The 25,380-nt window shown below is 34.3% G+C and overlaps 1 protein-coding gene across 1 annotated transcript in view; it reads right to left on the reverse strand.

Annotated features, from left to right (window-relative positions):
* ARID4B (AT-rich interaction domain 4B) overlaps nt 1–25,380 on the reverse strand; it is a gene marked incomplete at both ends in the record, with an annotated part of 96,484 nt that overhangs the window by 56,034 nt on the left and 15,070 nt on the right. The window contains 5 exons of the mRNA XM_084254032.1: nt 2,665–2,803; nt 11,434–11,525; nt 16,146–16,225; nt 18,646–18,736; nt 21,946–22,011. Of these exons, the coding sequence (XP_084110158.1) occupies nt 2,665–2,803; nt 11,434–11,525; nt 16,146–16,225; nt 18,646–18,736; nt 21,946–22,011 (468 nt within the window). The remainder of the gene's footprint in view (nt 1–2,664; nt 2,804–11,433; nt 11,526–16,145; nt 16,226–18,645; nt 18,737–21,945; nt 22,012–25,380) is intronic.

The following is a 25,380-nucleotide window of genomic DNA, read 5'->3' on the forward strand; positions in this document are numbered from 1 at the left end:
AATGCAATGCAAGATGCTTGTGCTTTTTATTGCTTTAATTCCAAGACAGCCCACTGTGTACACCAAGAATAAGTTAATAGTATAGCTTATATACATATTTTAAATGTTTGTGTAGAACTGGGATGTAGGCCAGAGGTGTAGAGGTGGGTGCGGGGGGTCAGGTGGGGGGCCTTGTGCTGAGAGGATACACCAGAGACAGAGTGGGGAGCAGAACAGACAGATTTTACTGAAATACACTGCTAAGGGGAGCAGCAGGCATATCAGGAGAGGTCTGTTGTGTCATAAGTGGGTTAGCTCCTTGGCGGGTGATCGGACTCAGGTTATAGCGGTGATAGCACTGAGACTCTTTTATATATATATAAAAAGCTCTGCCTCTTTTTTTAATATTTTTATATATATATATATAATATAAATGAACTAAGTTAAGTGTAATGGGTTACTTTAAAGGTTTATTGTTTCATTAGCTCTGAAAAATGACCCAAAGGCACATAAAGGCATGTACTCTCACCACAGCAGAGAAGAGCCAGAAACAGGTTAGTTTTAATTCAGTTTAAGGTAGTTAACATTTTCCATAACTTCAATTGCAGTACTTTCTTATAGCAATACTCAAATGCTGATGGCATGAAAATCTTTTACATATAAGTGGAATTTTTTCCCTGTCATTTAAAAAAAAGCCTTGAGATAAATAGTATTTTTTCATTCATTCATGTAGTCACTCTAAAAGTATTAATTACAACCACAAAGTATTATACAAGATTTGAGGACTGAGGCCAAGAGAGTCACTGCTCCTCCCCAAATATAACTTGCATTCTAGTTGGGAGGACAACACAACAAATACACATTTAATTGTTATTATGTTGTCTTTATCTAGTTGGTTAGAGACTACTTTTTTTTTTTTAAAAGATTTATTTATTTATACAAGCACTGGGTACAGTCAGAAACGAGGGAGGGTGAGAGAATTTACCAGAGCCAGAGCAGGGAACAGAACAGGCAGAGTGACGAAATATACTGCTGAGGGGAGCAGCGGGCACAGCAGGAGAAGTCTGTCACGCCATGTGGGACCCTCACCAGGTCGCAGCCCAGCACTCAATCACTGCACCACCAGGGGAGGCCCTAGAGACTACTTTTTTAAAGACACATTTAAGCTCAGTTTTGAAAACTGAGTAGTAATTGGCTTGGCAAAGGATGTATCTATGTGTACATGTGTGTGTAGTGAGCCATAGGGAGGCACTGAAAGTAAAGCAAACAGAATATGAAAGGAACTGACAGGGCAAGCAGTAGAACCCATTCCAAGAAGGAAAAGGTAGGTGCGGCTAACTTCCTGTCTGGATTGAATAAGAGACATAAGTAGGGTTCAGTTTGTTTCAGTCTTGGAGGCCATGTTAATTGTTAGGATAAAATCTAAAACTTTTAAGGTAAGAATCTAAAACAAGTATTTTTTTACGTAAGTATGTCAAGAATATTTGACTTATAATATAATTTCACAGTCTAGTTGACAAAAATTATCTATCATGATCCAAAATGATCTCAATTTTATTTTTTTAAAAAAGATTTATTTTATTTATATATGTATACAAGAACTGGGTCTAGGCCAGAGGTGCGGGGGGGGGGGGAGGGGTGAGAGGATTCACCAGAAACAGAGTGGAGAGCAGAAGAGGCAGACTGACTGAAATACACTGCTGAGGGGAGCAGTGGGCGAGACAGAAGAGGTCTGCGGCGCCATGTGGGTAGCTCCCTGGTTGGGGATTGAACTCCTGCTACAGTGGCTGTTGATAGCTGCACAGTGCTGAGACTCAACCCCTTGCGCCAGAGAGGTCCCTGATCTCAACTTTAGGGGGAGGATAGCATACATCAATAATTTTAAGATTTTTAAAGTAATGAAATGGTTGCACAAACATTATTACCTTTCAATACCATAAACACTAAAGTATTTTTCTCATCATCAAAGAAACTATTCAGAAATGTTGGCAGGAAAATCTTAATACCGAAAATACCAATAGTGAAAATTTTAATGCTTCTATTGTTTCAGAAAAAGACATGTAAAACTATTTTTCAAAACATGTTTTCCAAAGTTGTTACAAAAAATCTTAGTACTTCAGGGAAAAAGAAATAATCACATACAATGCTGTGCCATGTGGGTCAGCTCCCTGATCTGGGATTGAACTCAAGCTGTGCTAGCTTAGGATAGCATCATAGTGCTGAGACTTAACCCCTTGCGCCACCAGGGTGGCCCTTACAGGGCACTTATTTTGTGCAGAACACTGAACTAAGCACTCAGCATAGAGTATAAAACAAGTTCACTGAAAAGGATGACAGACATGATTTGTAGATACAGTAGAAAAGAAATGTTCTTTGCAGGCTCTTGCATGATGGATTTAGGAATTTTAAAAGCTTGCATTATTAATTTTCTACCCAAAATAGAGAGAACAGTATAATGAACTCCCATATATCTAGTCTCTAAAATTACAATTTTTGCTTTTCTTAGATGACACTAAGAGTTTTTATTATAGTCAAAGACAATTTTGAAAGAAATTGTGTAAACTGAATGATGTTAAAATAATTGCCCATTTTGTACCCATGAAAACAACACTTAAGAAAATCAATTATTTTCTTCATTAATTTGTATAGTTGAAAACTAAATTCTTTTATTCTAAAATTACTCACCAATGCAGGAAACCATAGTGCTTTCTTTTTATCCAAACTAACATAATCTACACATACAACTTTTCCCAGTAGTTCATCAATCTGCTTCCTATCATCCTCATCTTCATCACTGGAGGATGAAGAAGACTCTTCCTCTGGTCTATGGAAAGAAAGAAAATAAGGTATTTTCCATTTATCATTACAGAGACTAAGCACACCAAACTGATCAATAAAGATACTCTAGAAGTCCTATTCCCAAGATTTCTAAAACCCAGAAAATAATTAATATAAATTTTAAGATATTTTACTAAATTTCTAAGAATTAATTAAAAAAAAGGTCATCATTAGAGGAAAGAACACAGTTTTCCTAAAATCTTTCAGGTTAATTTAGTGCTATTTTGAAAGATTAGGGAAGATCAGAATAGAGTATTAACAATGATCCCCCAATTCTCAAAAAGCTGAAGATCTCATATTAAATATCCTAAGACTACATTAAAATATACTAGGTCCCACTCTTGGATTCAAAGAGTTCTAGAGATGATAATTTTATATTCCCAATACAAAGCTAATATTAAAAGGAGCCAATCTTTATTTACTGGGGGTGTCAGAGTAGGAAGAGGAAACAATCTGAGGAAACAATCTGCTTTCCTTAGTATCAAGTATACAAAAACTAGGTATTCATAAAATATACAATATGGTTCTTTATATTATGTTAAAAATTCCTTTCAGTTACATTGTATACTAGGCTCATAAAATTGAAAGCTAGTTAATGTCAGAAGAAAAAGTAGCTATCTAAAACCATCCATTCAATGATAAGGGGAAAGTAAGGTAAAAAGTTAAAAAGAAAAATACCACAAAACAAGAAAGCTCCAAGAAAGCTCACAATCAGTGCTAACGTAAGGATTCTAACAAGTAACTGCTCAAATGTTCAGAATAAGGGAAGACTAAGAAATACTAAATGGAGTGCTATGTATGTTCTTTTATAAAAGAATGGTTAGTACTGATGACTTACAGGAATGAAAACATTTTTGGGATAGTTGACAAGTGATCAAGATCAAGATCATTGACAAAAAACAAATTCAAAAATTATTTAAAAATTTTAAAAATATTATGTTTGGTTAATTGGGACTAATCTATATATTCTAAATTGTCTTTGATGCCTTTCCAAAGGGTTGACAATGTAAATTATCACCCTTTTATATATTCCAATATAAATATAAATGAAGCAAAAACTAATTTATTTTTTTTAAGGTCCACTGATTTTTTTTTAAAAGATTTATTTTATTTTTATTTTATTTTTATTTATTTATACAAGTACTGGGTACAGTCAGAAGCGCGGGAGGGTGAGAGAAATCACCAGAGCCAGAGCGGGGAGCAGAGCAGGCAGAAGGACCGAAGTACACTGCTGAGGGGAGCAGCGGGCGGCAGGAGAGGTCTGCGCGCCATGTGGGACCCTCCTCCGGTAGCCAGGGAGCAGCCGGGGATCGAACCGGCACTGCAGAGGCTGCGGGCAGCTTCGCAACCCAGCGCTCAACAGCTGCGCCACCGGGGAGGCCCACAAAAACTAATTTAATAATATTGAAGATTTTAGTATGATTTTGGAGAATATCACTATGTCAATAATCTGTCAATAAAAACTGTCCTCTAGTAAGATCAAAGCAAATATTCAAAGTCTGCTGCTGAACAGACGTACTACAAATGGCGCTTAAAGCTGTTTAACCCCCTAGAAAAGTAGGTAATAGGTAGTAAGGAAATCAATATGCCTTCGTATTAGTAAAGCATAAAACCTTACATATAGGCATTTAGCTTGGGATAGTAATGACAGAATTCACAAATCTGATTTCTACTAGATTAAAAGACCTTCTCAAGGGCAATACCTTTTATCTTTCCACTTTCTAATGACTGTAGAACACAACCAATCTTAACCATAATTACTGCTTTTGCAAAGAAGTCATGAAAGATTCACTTAGCCAGAGTTTTATGGATATACCTTTATGTCATTATCATTAGCAAGACAAACAGTCACAATATAACAGATAACATATATCAATTCTGTAAAACACGGAAAGAGAATGGGCTTTACTTGGCTAACTAAGTTGTCTGCATCTTTATAAAAATTCTAATTTCTTTTTTAGACTTAACAAGGATGAAGATTTCAAACACTTCAAAAAGTCATACACACACACATATATTATTAGCTATATAAAGTATCTATCAACCTACCTATTAAATATGGAGGCTCCATTCTAAAACCACTACCCACTTATGGACTAGAGTTTCTTCCTCTAGCTCACCTACTCAAACTATGTAGCAGCATTGTTTCTCTTGCCTGTTATCAATTTTTCTGCCTCTACTAGATTGAATCCCATAAGTATACCGTTATTAATATACTGTCATTAATAATGATAATATAGTGTTATTTCTTCCACTTAAAAAAAGGATTACCATAAAGAGTGGTTATGTGATGTGGGAAACATCCATTTGAGGGGTGTGATTCTATACTTCTACATCATATACAATGTTGTGAACCAATGTAGAAGAGAGGAGAGGGGGGAGAGGAGGGAAGAGGAGGAGGGAAGGGGAGAGGAAAGGAGGGAAGGGGAGGGGAGGAATCACCTGACCTTACTTTTTCCACCACCTACTACAATCTCATTTCTTTATTCTTCTTTGTAGCAAGACAGCTTGAAATGCTCTTTCCCAGACATCTAGAAATTGTTTCTGTTCAAATGTTACCTCAGTTACCCTGACCACCTTATTCAACCTACCTATCCCAATCTCCCCTTACTACTTTAATTATTTCATGGTACATATAAATTCTGCCATAATATATAAATTACTTATTTCTTTTTTCAAGATTTATTTAATTTATGCATGCAAGAGCTGGGGTGTAGGCCAGAGGTGTGGGGGTTGAGAGGATTTGCCAGTGAGTAGGGGGCCGAACACGCAGATCTACTGAAATACACTGCTGAGGGGAGCAGCAGGTCAGACAGGCGAGGTCTGCTGTGCCATGTGGGTTAGCTCCCTGGATAGGGCTGGAACTTGTGCTGCAGTGGTTGTGGATAGCTTCACAGTTCTGAGACTTAACCCATTGTGCCACCAGGGAGAGCCCCTTAATTACTTATTTCTTACATTTATTCTTTACTATCCATTCCCCCCATAAGAGAGAATGTAAGCTCGAAAGACAGAGAACTTAAAAATGCCTATTTTGTTCACTGAAATATCCCCAGTACCTGGACAGTGCTTGACACAGTACAGATGCTCAAATATTTGTTGACTAAATAAATAAACTGAATACATTTCTTTCTTTCTACTGTGGTACTTCTGATTTTATTTTTCCTGAAATCACAAAATGTATGCAATCAGTATAATGCATATAATCAGTATAAGCCATACCATTTTACCTAAGGATTCTTTATTCCTTTTAGATAAGGTCAGTCAGGAAATTTTTTACGTAAGACAGGCAATTCAATAAACTGATGAACTAAAATAAATGAGCATCAAAAATATTTCAAGGGACCAAAATAGAGTAAAAAGAGAACCTGCTTGGTTTAATCCCTCTGACATTGTTGCTTCTTTGGTAGCAAAGTAGCTGTTTATGAAGCCTAAACAAAATAATGCACTTTTGACTGTGCCACTGGAAACAAAGCTAATTATATGGAAATATTTGCCACAACAGACTAACAGGTAATCACTTACAGCTTATCACACATTACTAATTGTAAACTAATTATAAATCACGTAGGAACCTTAGATATGTGCCAAAGAATAAGAAATGATGAGATACAAATAGAAAATTAAGCATGGAAATTCAGAGACTCAATCTTTGAAATGCAATTCTGACTTCAATGATCCTGATTATTTCAGGCAAGTAATTAACTATTTCTAATTTTGTACAGATAATTAAAAATCTGTATCAGTCAGCATCAGGAAGACTGACAATGTATAGCTTCTTAGAGATCAAAACATAGAGAATATATGGATATCTATCCATTTACCAAAAAAGGGTTTAATTTTTTTCTCCTATTTTTATCAAGAAGGAAACTAGAACCAAGTTGGCCTATCAAAACAAAGCAGTAAATAACAAAAAGATCTCCTGGAATTAGACAGTGATGCTGATTGCACAGATCTGGGAATATACTAAAGATCACTGGGCACTATATACTTTAAAAGGGTGAATTTTACATGAATTACAATCATATTCTGTAAAATTTTTTTTCTAAAATCTCCAGACCTACAAATACCAGGCACAGATCAATAGCATACTGGGTAAATACTACCACTGCCATCCATAAATAATCCCTAACAAGAATCATAGACTTATAATTTATTCTTCTGAAGGGGGAAAGAATAAAAACAAGTAGATGGCTTTACTATGGTAGCAACTACATAAGTTACTGAAAAAGGTTATTGGGGGGAAGGCACAAAAATATGGCTATAACTTCAGACATTCTATTTTTAGGCAAAATGAAACAAAACATTGACACACAATAGGTAAATGACAAGGACAAAATTCAGTCAAGTTATATGTTGATCAAAATCATCAATAACTTTCTATTAAAAATTAACCTACAGGAAAAAGAAAACACTTAAATACATTAGGATTATAATGTAGAATATAAATAAAACACAAATTCAAGAAGGTGTCAAAAATAAACAATTTTGGGATACCTGGGGGCAGATTAACTAGTATGGGGATTAACGGGTGTTAAAAGACAACAAAGGTAGTGATACATTATTTCAACACGGACTCACGAGCATTCTGGGAAGAGATAACCTTATTTATCTTTGCACAAAAATAAATTTGAAACAGCAATCAGAGAATCATAATGAAGACTTTAGTTGAGTAATGGAAGAGGAAATGGAGGGCAGATAAATGATCTTAAGATCCAGGTTCAAGACTCTGGTGTAGAAAATCACTCTGAAGACAGGGGAGAAAAAACTCTTGAGTAAGAATAATCAAGGCGGTGGACATATCCAACTGCAGTATTTGCCTGTGATGCTTACCAAGCTTAATGCACTAAGCCAAGAGCATTATCATGTCTCCTGGCATTGAGAATGACTTTAATAGTGAGGGGGAAAGAAGTTAAAGAAGATTAGAGAAGAGCTGGGTTTCAGAGAAGAGCTGGGTTTCATTTCCTAAACTAGTAATTCACAATCTTTTGTCTGTCTTCGTACTTTGCACATTTATGACACAATCCAATAGCAAATCTTTCATTATACATACTATCAAAAGAAAGATCACTAGCTTACAATGTTTGCTAGACTCTTTAGAAAGCAAAGATCAAATTGCTTACTGACAATTGCATTTTAGTCTCATGTTCAAGAAAGGGAGACCACAGTTAAGAAGCCGAACAAACTTTTTAATAATACCTTTTGGTCATTTTTGAAGATGAACCTTTGTGGTATTCTATAAATTCTCTATAAATTTACTTTTATACTTCTAGATAACATTTGTAGAAAGGTAAAATGCAACTAAATACCAGATGCCATTTTTTTCTAAATAAAAAATCTGACACGAAAGCTTCTTCTTACTGTTTCATGTATATAAATTATATAAATATAATTTATATAATATGTAGAAAATATAAATTAATATGGGAAATATTTTTTTTAATTCAAATACTATAGCCAAAAGAGTTTTACCTGCCAGGCATAAATAGCAATATGCAGAATTTTTACATATACATATATAACACATTTTTATATAGAAATGAAATAATGTTACATACTGTTATTTCATAAAAAATTTTCATTCAATACATGATGATGGTATCTAGTATTACATAGCGTTTACTAGATAAAATTTAAAGAATATGAATCTTCATTTAACCTTTGTTAACAATTCTTAAGAGCTAGGTAACACTATTATCTCAATTTTACAGATGAGAAAATTAAGGCATGAAAAGACTAAGTAACCTGCCCAAGGTCACTTAACAAGGAAGGAGTAGAGGTAAGATGAAATCCAGGCTATCTAGTTCCACAATTAACACTCTTAACAACTAAGCCACACATTCACTCTCAAGAATTAGGCAAATAGAAGTCTTCCCTAATGAAATAATGTCACACTGAATATATTCCAAATCTCAAAGTCCTGTTATCATAAATCATAGTTAATTAAGAGTTGACTGAATTGCGAAGATTCTAATGATCGATAGTGGATTAAATTTTCATTCACAATTGAAGTCACTATTTTTCAAAGCGCTATCAAAAGATTTAACTTATAAGTGCTTTAATGAATATTTTATGGCAATATAATAGCCCTCTGAAAAAAACTGGAAACATTACTAGATCATAAAAATATCTAATAATCAAAAAGGACTTTCACACTAGTAATGCCATTGTATATTTTTCTTTCTAGCTAGACTCTCAACTTTTGAATGTTATATGTAGAAGCAAATAACAGTAACAATCTGAGTATCCAGAAAACAATCAAGTCACCAGCATGCTCAATCACAAGTGACAGAAATTATTCATTCAATAAATAAGAAAAACATTTTCTAAAAGTTAAGCAAGGAAAAAAATGCATTTCCCCAATCAATCACAAGTAGAAGTATTAAATCAGCAATATTAAATGTTTTTTCAAAGCAAGAATCTAATCTTTAAATTTCCTCATTCAAATGAGTTATTTCTTTTTTTTTTAAAATGAGTTATTTCTTTCCTGCTAAAATTATTTTTGAAACTAACTGAAGTATCTATCTAAACAAAAAAGAATCAATCAACTGAATGGGAAAGGCTTAAACAGGCGAGTGCCAATCCTGGTCTTCCCCACCCTGTGTTTCTTAGATTAGCTGCTTTCTGTCCCTGAAGTCAATTTCCCCATTTTTTTAAATAGAGAAAAAATAACACCTACCTGTAAGGATTTGATGTAAGGCTTAAACTAAGGAATATGAGAAATAGTGCTTATCCAATTTCTATCTCCAAAGTCAGCTACAATTAGATTTAATATCTGCTTCTATATATATAGAATGAAAGCATCCACTTACAATAAAGTTATCACAAATTCAACTCAATTTTTAATTTTAATAGCTACCTGAAAATGTTTGGGCTTATACACATTAAATTTTTTAAAATTATACCCAAGTGAAATATTCAAAACTGCTTTTAAGGGCCTCCCCGGTGGCTCAGCGGTTGAGCGCTGGGTTGCAAAGCTGCCTGCAGCCTCTGCAGCGCCGGTTCGATCCCCGGCTGCTCCCCGGCCACCAGAGGAGGGTCCCACATGGTGTGCAGACCCCTCCTGCCGCCCACTGCTCCCCTCAGCAGTGTACTTCAGTCCTTCTGCCTGCTCTGCTCCCCGCTCTGGCTCTGGTGAATTCTCTCACCCTCCCACGCTTCTGACTGTACCCAGTATAAATAAATAAATTAAAAAAAAAAAAAAAGCATACTTCAAAAAAAAAAAAAAACTGCTTTTAAAACAACTTCTAGTGCCATGAGGGGAGGAATGAGGAGTGAAAACCTGAGGGGAGAGCAGGGAGGGAAAGCGCACAGGGGACATGGTGAAGAACTATGTGCTCTGCTGATGGGAGAACTATGGTGACCACACCTGAGGGGAGAAAACATAGTGTGTCCAAAAATTATATGAAAATAAATATGAAATACATAAAAACAGAAAAAAATAACATAATAAACTGAAAGCTACAATCTCCTGTCCCACCCCTTCTAACTTTCTTCCCCTGCTCCATGGGAACAACTATTATTAACTCTTTCAGCTGTTTCTCTGGTAGCTATACCTTACCTCTAAATATTCTTGAACTTCTTAACTTATACATTTTAGAGACTATTTTTTTGACTTCACATTGCTTTGTATTTAAGTTACCTGCCCACTTTCCATCTTACTGATAGTTTTTCTTTCTTATACAACCTTTTGGAAGTTACTAAATGCCTTTGTCTTTTTTTCTCTATTATCATCATAGCTTTAATTCTGCCCCTGTCTCCCAATGTTCTATTATGTCCTCCTTTTGAAGACAGACTTCCATTCCTATAGCAAGTTGGCGTTCTACTGACTACTAACACCTAGTGTTACTGCGGAGAAGTCTGATACCATTCTGCCTATTAATCCTTTGCAATAAATGATTTTTCTTTCTGTAACTCTTTGAAAATTGTTTATCTCTGACAACCTAAAATTTCGTGACCCCTTAAATCTTGATCCTTTTTAATTTAGAGGTTTTTTGAGCTTAGGCACATTTCATTGAAAGTAATTTGTTAAATATGCAGATTATGTGTCACAACGGTAAGGAGGCATAAGACAATTTCTGCTGTCAGGGAAATGAAAAATATTAGGAAAAGAAAACACAATGATAAAAAGAGATGAAATATTACCTATCACATTAGATAAATGCAAGGAATTTAGAGATTTGAGAAGAGCAAAACATGTTTGTTTTCAAAGAAAGAGTGAGGAGACACAAAATGGTTCACACAAATATAGAATCATTTCTACTAAGAGTTGAAGAACGAGCGAGACAGTGACAGAGAAGTGTGATATTAGAAACAGAAAAAAAACAACATAAATAAAAGCAGGGTATCAGGAAAACAAACTATATTCAGGGAATATTGACTGAATATTTCCATTTTGACTATAGCATCAAGACACATACAAGTACAAATGAGAAGCAGATACATAACTATTAAGATTGGCTAAGCATGGAGAACCTCAAATACCCATGCTACAGAGTCTGAAATTACTATTAGATCCAGTTAGTATTTTGCAAATTACAATTTAAAATTAATAACTATTAAAACAGTATTAGGAGAAATGAATTCAGGTTCAACTAACAGTCATGAAAATGAACTTACATATGATTAGATCTTCTTCCTCTATTTGTTTTCTTTCCTATGACTGGAGTGCCAAAATGTTCAGGGTTGGTGAGTGGGAGCTGGTCTAATGTCTGTGGGTAAGAACATAAACCCAATCAAAAGTTATTATTACGTTGCAATCTCTTGTCTTTTAAACCAAATCAGTTTAAGAATATGCTTAAATTGTGAGATTAAAACTTTCCCAAAGAAGACTAAAATAATTTTCCTAAAGATTCAGAAAAACTCTTGTCACAAATAAATATAGAATGAAGATGAACAAACCCATTACTGAAAAAAAATGCTACCTATTCTCTCTAGGTGATTTCATCATCTACTTGAAGGCTGACAGACTTCTAAAAATGATTAAAACACAAAACAAAGAGTTCATGGAAGCACAGATTGGAGGGATAAGCTACCTAGACTAAGTTAACTACAATTTAATTTTTCTAAATGCATAGGGAATCATAATCTATAAAAGAGAAATCTTAATAAATAATAAAAACAAAACTAATTATCAGGATAAGATTGAAATGCTTGAACTAATGGTTTCTGATGAGCTATATTATCATTTTGCAAATATCTTCTGTAATAAGGAATGCTTTTTCCTACATTTAATATTTTATTCTCCCTTTCTTTTGAACTGCTGCATCCAATGCTGCTTGGTATAAAGATAATAATCAATAAATGAACATGTCTTTCTATTATCAAGTGACAATTCATGTCCAACTTTTGTCCCTCACCCCTTCCAAAAATGATTTTGAGGCAAGGAATTGGTTGATGGTTAAAAGCAAAAAGAAAAAATTGTGGAATGATTCCCTTCACTTCTCAATATCAGATACTTCTTGCATTTTTCTGGCCATTATTCCTAAAAAGGTTTACATGTTTAAAAGTTATCAACCTGAAGATGTTATCCCAACTAACTTAATTTTCTGATTATCAATTTTATACTATTCCTACTTTTAGCATATTTTAAGATTTTTCCAAAACTATTACTCTTTCATCCCTCCAATGGAACCTTTGTTATTAAAGAAAATTTCAAGAACACTAAGTGAAGTCGAGATCAGGATGGAAGTAAAGGGTGAGGAACTATTCAGGTTAAAGAGTCTCAAAGTTACACACCAGGGTATTGTATGAAAGGGTGGTCCATCAACTTAGATTTAAAGATCAAATATCTAAACACAAACTAGCGACAATATTTAAAAGTAAATTTTTAACTTTTAAAATGGAGACAATCTTATTGAAGCAATAATGAAAATGTAAAAAGCATATTAATATATTTTGCACAATTCATTTAAATGTATGTAAATGTATTTGTATTACACAGACATACATATCCAACAACTAAGGAATATGCATAGGAAAAAAGATACTAGACATAAAGCTTAAGAAGATTCTTTAAAGAGAGAGAAAAATCATAATTTTTATAGAACACAAAGTTTAGTATTTCAAATTTAGTTTGCAAGGTGGGTACTTAAAAAAATACTTTTTGGTGGCAAAAGTTGGCCCAAAAACAATAATATGCCAAAAAGAAACCCATTCAAAGTCACATGTCATTAAATCCTACCTGTGCTTCCCAAGGATGAAAATTTAAAAGCACTAAACTTGGTGAAAATAAATTAAACTAGATTCACTTTGCCAAGCTAACAGATGGATTAGAAAACTCTCTTTACTCCCCTAAAATTAAAGTTGCTCTCTTGAAAGCAGAAATTTCTATTAAAGTACTGTGATTTCTATTTCAAGAACCTATTAGTCATTTCACTTATTACAGAAAGAAAATATCTGGTATTTATGATTATCTGGGAATCACATAAAGGAATACTTCAATTAAGGTCTCTCTGCAGTATGTAATAAGAAATTACAATAGCAGGAAGCAATATTTTTCTGCTTGACTTGAATCTATGTTCAGGAAAGCAGGAACACCTTTAATTCAAGTGACAGAAAAAAAACTAAAGGGAGAACAAAATTTGTTTTGTCTTATACCAAAAGATAAAAAAACAGACATTCCTGGCTATATTGAAAGCTAAAGAAAATTCTATAGGTCTAAGGAGAAACATGCCTATAGCCCTGTTACCTAAAATGGAATGCAGGAAATATAACTGGGATTTTAGCTAACCTTTCTTTAGAATTTTCTATGGCATGTAGTAAACACAGAGAGAGAACACCAGCTGATGAAACTACTTCTGAATAATATTCAAATTCTGAATGCTCTATAGAAACATGCAAAATTCTGACAGATGTTAGGTAGTGGGCAAAATACTCAGCTGATTTGGCAAACAGTCATTTTAGTTTTGGAATTCAAACTGACTGAAGTATTACTGTAATGTCTTATCATGGAAATCCTGAACCTAAATCTTTGTTGAGGTATGTAGTTTATTAATGGGATTAGTGACTCAAGATATAGACAATGTGATGTGGCTTTCCTCCCAAAGACCAAAATTATTACTAATTTTAACAATGTTCTGAATACTCTTTCAAAAAGTTAAAAATGATTTTTAAAAATCAAAAATGTCAAATAAAGGAATGGCAGAGAAAACAGATTAAATTTCTCCATATATATATATATACCTGGCCATGTCTTCACAGAGCTTAATACATTTATAATTTAAATGTATTTCTGATTGTGTAATCAATACTTTTTCTCCACCAGTAGACAGTAAGTTACCTGAGGATAAATTCCACTATCTATTTGGCTTACTCTTGCATCCCCAATACATAGCATAGCACCTGGCTTATGTGAATGGGGAAAGAGGTAACACACCAGTATTCCAGTTACCTTTCAGTAAAACATAAAAAACATGTACACAACATGTCTGGACACACTCAGTAAAACTGATTCTCACTGTTCACATTGCTTTATCCTTTATACTCCAACTGTCTTAGAACTATTCCAACTTAAAATTCTCCTGGCAAAACCAAAACTAACATTTTAGATATTTCTCTGGATTAAATAAATAACACACATGTCTTCATTTAACAAATGAAAAAGTCAAGTCTTCAAATACCCATATTCATTTATTTAGTATAACTGTATACATGTTTAAGAGAAATGAAATTATTTCTAAGAAGTACATAAACTCAGAAAGAATTTTACCTCATCAGTATAAGAAGCCAAATTCACTACACTTGCCCCCAAATTGTATATATTTCCAATATTTAAACCTTCACAAATCAGTACAAGAAATATTTATTGAAAACTTTTTTCACAGACACCACTTTGGGGGAAAGGTGAATAAATCAAGATGACGAAAACATGGAGTACTCCCCCAAAACAGCTTTAAATCTTCTAGGGGAAGTAAGAAATGCAACAAAAGACCATAAAGTAAGAAGAGAAAGGCAAAAAGTATCCAAGGGTAAAAAGATCTAATTAGGTTAAAAGTTCACGAACGACATCGTGAAGGTAGAAGCGCCCCTATTAGACTTAAGAGGAGCGGGGCTCAGCAGCAACCAAGAAAGGAAAGTCTGAACCACAATATGGAAATATCAAGTAATCTCATAAGGCAGAAATACAGAGAAATCATAGGTTAAGAGACTGAAAACACAGACCAGAATCATAAACAGAGAACATGTCCCAAATTCTGAACTATGAATTCAATCATTTAAGGAAAGGGAAAATATCTTCAAAACAAACCAAAAAACCCATAAAACAAGGTCTAACAGTTTAATAAATAATACTAAAACTTCCCCAAAGAAATACAAATCTAAACAGTAACTAGGAAAAAGAAATCAGCTGCACTTGTACACTTATATTAATAAACTGTACTAGAAAATTTAACACTATAACAATTCGTCCATTTTAAAAATTTTGAATTGCAAGCTACTCATTTACAAACCTTTGTCAAGCCTCTATTCTTTAGCAATTTACTGACAACTTTCAATTTTAGAATATGGCTTTGGTGCTACTAAGCGCTGATTTGAAAACCACTTCTAATCAAGTTTCCTCATCTGTAAATTAAGGATATTAATAGTATTTATCTCATAATGTTGCAAAAATGGTAATATATGTAAAGCACTTAGCAAAGTCCCTGGCAAAGACAAGCACTTACTTACTCATCCAACTAACATTTATTCAGTTCCTATTCTGTGCCAGGGACTGTTTAGGAACTAGGAGCAAAGTGGCCAAGACAAAAAAATTTCTGCCCTTGTGAGACATTATAATGAGGAAGGCAGTCAATAAACAAATAATTAAGCACATATTCTAATGTCAGGGAATGATAAGTGCTATAAAGAAAACTAAATCAACCTGAAAGGATTAAGAGCAGTAAAAATGAATACTTTAGATGGGACAGTTAAGCAAATAATTAAGGAGAAGCTATAAGGTCAGCTAGCAAGAGGAGGAGGAGCAGCAGCAGCAGCCAAGGATTGCTTGGAGTATCTAAATATCCTTTAATGATGAGGAGGGTCGATGGATTATAAATCAGATTTTTTCCCCTACAATCATTAAAATTAGAGGAATCTATATAAAAATTGCCTAAACATAACAGTTAAACAAGCTCTTTATATTTTCTTTCTGGGCAAATGCTAAAATAGTTTTAGACCAAAGAGATAAAACCTGAAACACAAAATCTTAAAACATGCTTCACAGATTACATTATAACAGTATTATGTACTGATTAATTTTCTTGTTTACAAGCCATTTAAGCTGAAAAAACAAAAATTTGTTCCCCACAATACAAAAACCTTAGGACACATTCATTCATTAAATGACTACTTACTTCACTTTCAGCAAAATGTCTCTCTCCTTTTAGGCACAATGAAGATCGTCTCAGTGTCTTCTCATCTCCATCATCAAAAACTACGAGAGAAGGTAAAAATGGATACTACTTAAGGATTTTTCAAAAATTAACAAGATGATATAAATTATGATTTAATTTCCTGACTGCAAATAGAGGTACTGTTTTAAGATTACATTTGAAATTCAGTTCTCAGTTCATATTTTCTAAAGGTTAACTTCAAATATAGAGAATCTTTTCCAATTTCTAGCAAAAAATCATATACCTGAAAAGGAAATATCATCCCTGAAAAAGAAAACACCAAACAAAAACAAGAAGTTGACATTCAGTAAGAAACCATTTAAATGCTAATTAACCCTTCTCAAAGTAACAAATGAAAGGGAAGATTTCCTACTGATAAATACAGATTCAGTGAAGAAGCAGAAAGTAAAATTACAGATTTACATATTCAGACTAACCCTAAAAAAGAAAAACAAACAAAAAGCTTGATGCCAGTGGTACACCCTCTTCAGCAGTGACAATCAATAATGCCCTACTAGACGCTGCCAAGTGTTCCCATGTTGGCAAATATATCCCCAATTGAAAACTACTAACTTAAAGTACTAAAATGTCCCAGAAAATTTAGTTAAATTTACATATACAGAATATATATTTTATATTTCAGGCATATACTACATTCCTCAGAAATTATGGAGAACACCCCCATTTTAAATAAAGTTACAAGGCCCAGATTTTAGAAATCAGTTTTTGTGTAACTACTAAAATTAGATTCTTAAATATTATGAGACCTTACATTATGAGACTGAGTATATAACTTTTATTACCTTTTTAAAATGTTGTAACTAAAATATTCAACCAAAGTGCTATTTATGAGTCTGATTACCACATCTAATTACCTTTTAGGTTTAATACATAGAATTGCTTGTTACACAGGCTTGTAACCTAGTCTCAAAATCAAAATTTCCCTCTTTCCACCAGGTTTTTTACACCCCACAAAAATATAAACAAAACTCATCTATACCCTCTCAAAATTCCATCAAATTTTGATGGAATATCACCAAAGATATTCTGTTAGGTGTGTGTTCTCCTTTGAAGTCATTAAAGAACAAAAATTATCATACAATAAATAATACTAGGATAAATGTCTATCAATTTAAAAAAAATTGACATTTCAAAATGTTATAGAAAATTAACAGTAGGTAAAATGAAGTTATTTGTAAAACAAAAACAAAACTCTGAAAAACAAATCAATAACATTAATGGTAGAAAGCCTTTCTTAAACAAGACTGAAACTACAAAGAAAAAGGTGGAAGACCAGAGAAAAACTGACTAGAGATAAAAGAGCCTAGCATTCAGAGGAAAATAATAGCAACTGAAGTAACAAAGGGCTAATATTCAAAATACATAAAAAACTAATATCCTAAAAATAGTAAGAAAAAGATAACTCTCCCAAGGGGAAAAGAGAAAGATTGGGAAGACATTGTAAAATGGCAATTCAAAAGAAAGAAATTATATTCCTTTCAATAAACATGTAAAAAGATGGTAAATCTCACTAGTGATCGTGGAAGGACAATATTAAACAAAAACTGAGACACTATTTTGTGTCCAAATTAGCTAAAATTACAAAAGATTATAATCAAATTTGACAAGGGTTCGGGAAACTCACGCACTGTTCATTAGAATATAAACAGTCTTTGGGGCCTCGCTGGTGACGCAGGGGTTAGAGACAGCGCTGTCAAGCTGCTGCCAGCCACTGCAGCACAAGTTCGATGCCCGGCCGGCCAAGGGGCAGCCCACATGGAGCAGCAGACCTCTCCTGTCTTGCCCACTGCTCCCGTCAGCAGTGTATTTCAGTACATCTGCCTGTTCTGCTCCCCCAGCTCTCTGGTGAATCCTCTCACCACCACCCCTCGTACCTCTGGCCTGTACTCCAGTTCTTGTATGCATAAATAATAAATCTTAAAAAAAAAGAATATAAACAATCTTTTAGGAAAGTAGTTTTTATTTCCTTCTAACGTTCAAAAGTATCTTTCCCTTCAATTACATCTATTTCTCACTGTATACAACAGAAGAACACTAAAATAATGGATATGTACAGAAGACATTCAATGCAGCATTTACTGTAATAGCAAGTACTGACAACAGCATTAGTAAGAGAAAATAAATTATTGGTACATACCAGCCAGGAATTTTTCAATCTCATGAAGAATATGAATATTTAATACCATTGAAACGTACACTTAAAGTTGGTTAAGATGGAAAAGAAATTTCTCTAAGATATACTTTGAAGTGAAAAAGGCTAGAAATCCAATTGTATAATACACACAATTTGAAATTGCTTGTTATATGCACAAAATAAAATTTAAAGATAACAACCATTAACACTAATAATATACGGTACTAAGGGTGCAAATAAATAAAGGAAATTTTGCTTTATTTGTATTATCTTTGAAAATACATTTTTAAAAGTTTACTTCCTTACCTACAGTGTACCAACTGGCATCTGTTAATTTATTGATAACAGCTTCCTGATATGCACCATCAAGATTCTTCACTTCTACAACAGCTCCAACCTAAAGTATCAGAAAAAGAGTTAGAAAAAATTTTAGATGAATGAACAAAACCAAAACTGGCTTTTTAAAAAACTGAGTGCATGGTGCTAAAGAATAAACATCTACTGCTTTGATTTATGTTAAGATGCCAGCAAGTTTATCCACCACTGTTTTTGTACAGTAAGTGAAACAACACAGTGAAAAGAGCAAATAATATTTAAGCATTATTAATGAAAATAGTTTCGCCCTTACGGTTTCCCTCAAAGGGTTTTGGGAACCACCTGAGGTCCTCAGATCACACTCTGAGGACCAATGTCTGTGAAATTGATGGTCCTGGCACATACAATCTCTCCTTTTCAAGGAAACTTTTCAGGAACTTTTAAGAAAAAGTTTTGAGGTTTCCATAAGAGTTAGAAAGTACCACTAATGACAATCATTTAAAATATTTTCCATATGATCAAGAAAATATTAATTATATTTATATGGCCTTTATGGTGACAACAAAAATTTATTCAAATAAAAGACTGGTAGCTCCACACAATGCCCAAACGGGGGAAGGAATTTCTGGAAAATTAAGTAACTTTTTATTAAATGACTACAGTCAAAAAATAGGTAGTCCAATATTTTTATTAATAGTAAACTAGTCTAGGTATTATTTTCATGTGAACTCACTGAAAATATACAGAGATCAAATGACCATCAATTCTGGTAGAATTATTTCTTCTAAGAGAAACACTTATCCAAATGGTATCAGTCTATCAACTGATAGAATGCTACAAAGTATATTAAGGAACAAAACAAAATCTATATAAAAAGAAAAAAATCTAGGTAGAAAGGCCATGAATGAATTTTGTCTGGAGGCATCTCTGAACTCACTGAGTAGATACCATAAGCACAGTTTACCCTCCCACCCTCCATACCCCAGCTGAAAAATTTATGGACAAAAAAGTTATTGAAATTAAATGGTGGTAGACATGTCAAGGAATACCGCAGACATCTGTCCCTTCACATATCTTGTGATAGATGAATGTTATGGAGATGGAAACTGGTGAGCAAGAGAACAATGCTGGAATGATGGGAATTAGAAGCCTTATAATGAGTATAAACAGGAACTGTGTTCTCCAGAGAAATAACTGCTTCTACATGTCCCCGCTCCATCGCACTTTTTTACAATGACACAAAAATTGGATTCTGTACATTTTCTTACTGAGCTTTTTTGTTAAATAAACTTTTGTAATAAAAAAAACAAAATCTATAGGCCAGAAAAACATTTTAGTAATCTTGAGACCAAAACTTGCCCAACTTGACCAACTTGTCTATGTTTATATCAGAATGATCTTAAAAATACTTGTCTATGGGGCCTCCCCTGGTGGCGCAGCGGTTGAGCGCTGGGCTGCGAGGCTGCCCGCAGCCTCTGCAGCGCCGGTTCATTCACTGGCCACCGGCGAGGGTCCCACAAAAAAATAAATAAATAAATAAATAAAATACTTGTCTATGTTTATATCAGAATGATCTTATGCCCTAATCACAATGAAAATTTTAATAAGAAAAACCAAACAAGCAAAATAAATAAGCAATGCCACTATCAAGGAGGCTGCAGTTATAGGAGGAAAAAAAAAGATGGCTTAAGTTTGCAAAGTAGTTACCTTTCCTATCCCTTCCTAACACTGAACAGTTTCTGTAGTTGGTACTAGTTGGCCTGTGCTAAGTGAAGAGGGCAGTCAGGCAGTGAAGAACTAACGATGCTGTGCTAAGGAGACAAAAACACAAAACATATCTTAACATCCAGAGGGCACAATGCTTCCATTACAGGATGTAAGACTATAGGAATTTTGGTTCTGCCATTACTGGCTCTGAAACCTTGGACAGATTACTTCATCTCCCTTCTTTCTGTAAAGAGCTGCTATGAGGATTACACGGTATGTATAAAAGACTTATTAGCAACACTACTGGCATATATTAAGTGCTAAATCTAGCTCTTGTCTTACATAGATGCACATGATTTTGTTCCAGCAAGTGAACATATATATATATATATATATATATATATATATATATATATATAGCAAATAGAAATGAGGGAAAGTTAATTTTTACAAGGCAAAATTAAAAAAAAAAAAGAGAGAGAAAAGAACAACTCAGGTCCTCCCTGGTGGCGCAGATGTTAAAGTCTCAGCGCTATCAAGCTATCACCAGCCAGAGCAGCATGAGTTCGATCCCCAGCCTGGGAGCTAACCCACAAGGAGCAGCAGATCTCTCCTGTCTTGCCCGCTGCTTCCCTCAGCAGTATATTTCAGTAGATCCCCCTCTTCTGCTCCTCACTCTGTCTCTGGTGAATCCTCTCACTCCTTCCCCTGCACCTCTGGCCTCACCCCAGTGCATGTATGCATAAATAAAAAAGAAAAAAGAACTCAGTTTTATTTATTTATTTAAGACCTCAATTTTAGTCCTCCATAGTTCACACTACATAGTAAGTTACAAGCCCATGGGATCCAACTAAAAGTTTTAAAGGCAATCACAAGCAAAAATTGGCCAATACAACTACTTAATTCTCTGAAAAGTACAGTTTTATCAGTAAAGGATTTTTCTTTACAAACAAATTTTCCTTGATTCTATTAATTTTTCTTAAAATTCAGTCAGGCCAAAGTCCATTTTCAGATATTTAAAAGGGCCAAAAAGAACACAAATGGCAACCCACACATTCCTTTAATTTGTCACTAATAGAAAATAAAAGCAGTATTTATTTCACTGACTAATAAGGAAAAACAACTGCAAATAAATTCCCTAGTAGCATGCATTAACATGTTTATCACGTTTATGCTTGATAAATCTTTAAAAATTTTCACTTGCTAGTAGTTGCCTCAAAGAATTAAAAAGTCTGAGGAATTTTCTGTTTTATTGCTCACTTTTCACATCATCATGAAACTTTTACCACTTAATCCCTAGCCTATATCATCACCTACCATTTCAGTAACTGAAATATGAGAGAGAAAGAGCTAAGTAAATAAAAAGTAATCAAATCTTCCTTGATGTTCATTTTATTTCTGAACATAGGCTTATCATATCAGGTTTTATTGAATTTAATTTTTTCTATTAGTCTATTTACAGAGAATCACATGTTTATCAACTCAATAACAAAACTGTCAATGAATTTTAAAAATTGCCAAATACAATTATTTTTCTCAGCAAAAGATGAGATTTAATACTGAATAAATTAATAAATGATTTACCTTTAGTGGGCCTTTTATGTGGTCATCCTGAACTTCCACTGTTGAAGAATCATGTCTAAATGTTACCTAGAGATTATAAATTTAATTAGCCACCACCTACAGCAAAAAAAAAAATCAAGCAACAAACTCATCGATGCATGAATTTCTTTTATTACAAGTAATCTAAACTAACAGGTACCTAGTTTACACAAGATTCCAACTCTTACATTTATTAACTGAAAAATCACTAAATTGCTTGATGTTTTACATATCATAACTTTGTTCAATACTATTAGTTATCAGCTGTATATTTTCATTAAAATGAGGGGGAAATGGAAGAGATCTTGAACAATTAGGTTCTATCATTTGTGAATGTCTAGCTTAATAGTAAGCTGCAGCAGCATACATTTACTGAGCATTAAACATTAGGCTCAAGCATCAAACATATAATCTTTACAATCTTTACAACCTTATTATTCCCATTTTGTTGATGAAAAAACTGAGGGAAAAAGTGTAAGTAACTGCTCCAAGAACACAGAACTTGTACATGATAGAGGTGACATTTAACCTCAGGCAGTCTATAGCTCCAGAATCTTATTATATTTTCTATATCAGTATATTAAACTAGAGAATGGGAAACCAGATGTGAAAAGTGTATATTAAAACAAAGGGTTTTACATAAATATTTAATACGTTGATATAAAACAAGGTAGCTTCCATTATTCAACACAGAAAAAGTTGTTTTCCTTATACATATAGGAGTTCTTACAGTGAACCACGGTTTTATCAGATGTATGTGTCAATCATTTTAGGTAAACAGGCTCATAAACCAGATAAAAAAAGCAGATATCTTATACTTACAGCAACCCAGGCATTTCTGCCTCATACCAAAGCACATAGTCCTTTATTTAAATTTTTAAGCATCTGTGTCATTCACTTAAACTATAAGGTACTTAAGGAACAGGTTAACACTAGAGTTTCAATACCTAATGCAGATCATAGCACAGAGTAAATGTCCAGTAAATAAAAAGTGAGTGGGGAAGAAGCATGTCTACAAGGTACTAGAATTTGTGTTATCAACAGAGGCAGCAGTTTTCTTCATTTTATTAATAGTAAGAAATGGTAGAAATGTTACATTTCATTTTGCTGGTTCATTTAATACAGTGACAGCCAGCTGTGATTGAAGTCAAGGCTAAAATCCAGCCTGTGCTCTGCAGACCAACAAATAGATCCTAAAGTAACACTGCTCCTGTCCAAAAGGAACACCGTTCCCAAACTGGCACCAAGTGTTTACCTGTGCCCCAAAGGATCTCTGTGGAGGGAGGGCTTTAGTCTCATTCACATTAAGGTGTTATACAGGCTGAGCAATAGCCTTGTCTTAAGAGAGCGAGAGAGAAAACTAATAAAAAGGTTGCCCTTCCTCTCTAGGAAAACAGGGCAAAAATAAAAAAACAAACAAACAAAATTCAGTGAACATCAGTGTGTGAATCAGAACAGGAAATGTCACTATATGAGCACCTGTAAGAGTTCCTACATAATCAAATTGCACAGAGCTCGTAGGTGCCTAGCAAGAGAAAACTGAAAATAGGGTGATACCAAGACTAGCATTATATAATTTACAATAAAGGCCATTGGTTCTTAACTATCTGATACAATGGTTCTTAACTATCAGAAAACTTTTTTTTTTTAGCACATCCATGCATAAGATTTTAAGTTTGATGCCTTGTGGCATGGACAATGTTCCATAAAAGACTCCGATAATCTCCAATGGAAGTATAATACCTCTCCAGCCTGTTTAACTGGCGATAATCAAACCAATATTTTATAGGATATCTGCTAATCTGGACTATAAATCCTTTAAAGACAGAGATCAGGGACAATCTCATCCTCATATCCACATCTTCCTTCACACTTAACAAAGTACTCTGCAGTTTGCTGTTCAATAAATAATTGACAGTAAAGATCTCCCCCAAAAAATACCATATCAACACTGATAGCTTATTAAAATGTAAATGATTAATTTCTTTTTCTGAATTATCTGAAACAAAATGTAAGCACATTAGAAAGATTTTTCAAAAATGTTCAACAGCACTTATAATCAGGGCAATACAAATCAAAACCATAATGAGATATTACCTACCTACCAGTGAGGAATGGCTCATGTTAAAAAAACAGGCAACAACAAATGCTGGCCAGGATGAGGAGAAAAGGATCCTCTTACACTACTGGTAGGAAAGCAAACTGTTCCAGCTACCATGGAGAACTGTGTGGCGATTCCTCAAAACACTAAAAATGGATTTACTATATGACCCAGTGATTCCACTCCTAAGAAGCTACCCAAAGGACACAAAAATGCTAATTCAATAGGAAACCTGCACTCCTATGTTTACTGCAGTACTATTTACAATAGCTAAAAAAGGAAAATAACCTAAATGCCCAAAAATAGATGAACAGGGCCTCCCCGGTGGCGCAGCGGTTGAGCGCTGGGTTGCGAAGCTGCCCGCAGCCTCTGCAGCGCCAGTTCGATCCCCGGCTGCTCCCCGGCCACTGGAGGAGGGTCCCATATGGCGCGCAGACCTCTCCTGCCGCCCGCTGCTCCCCTCAGCAGTGTACTTCGGTCCTTCTGCCTGCTCTGCTCCCCGCTCTGGTGAATTCTCTCACCCTCCCGCGCTTCTGACTGTACCCAGTGCATGTATAAACAAAAACAAACAAACAAATAAATAAAAAAACATGCCTCTAAAAAAAAAAATAGATGAATAGATCAAGATAATGTGGTGTACATGTGCATGCACATACACACACACACACACATAATGGAGTACTATTCAGCAATCAAAAAAGATAAACTCATGCCATTCGCAACACGGATGGACTGGAAGGGATTAAGCTCAGTGAAATAATACAGAAGGAAAAAGAAAAATATTGGATGGTTTCACTTGTTGGAAGAATACAGCGAAAACAAACAAAGTGTCAAAAAAGAGACAAAACTTGCAAGGAAACTACAAACTACTTGCAAGGAACTATGGTGACAGTTCACAGGTGATGTGGTGGTGGGAGATTTATGGTGACTATACCTGAGGGGAGAAAACAAATATTGTACAAAGATGAACAATGGTGTAAGAAAATAAAAAAGTTTAATAAAAAGTAATAATAATAATTTAAAAAAATAAAGATTTTTCAAGAAAGGTTGAGGATATGGAATCAGCAACTGGATCAACCACATTTCATTGTTATCTAAGACAGCATCAATTATAAATCGCATCTCAATGTCATGATTAAAATGAGGAAAGGAGGGGACTCCCTGGTGGCACAAGGGGTTAAGGCGTAACCTATGGGGCTGTCTGCAGCCACTGCAGCACGAGTTCAATCCGCGGCCAGGGAGCTACCCACATGGTGTAGCAAACCTCTCCTGACTCACCCACTGCTCTCCTCAGCAGAGTAGTTTGGTTGATCTGC

Source organism: Talpa europaea, assembly GCF_964194135.1.
Source record: "Talpa europaea genome assembly, chromosome: 14".
Taxonomy (NCBI): Eukaryota; Metazoa; Chordata; class Mammalia; order Eulipotyphla; family Talpidae; genus Talpa; species Talpa europaea.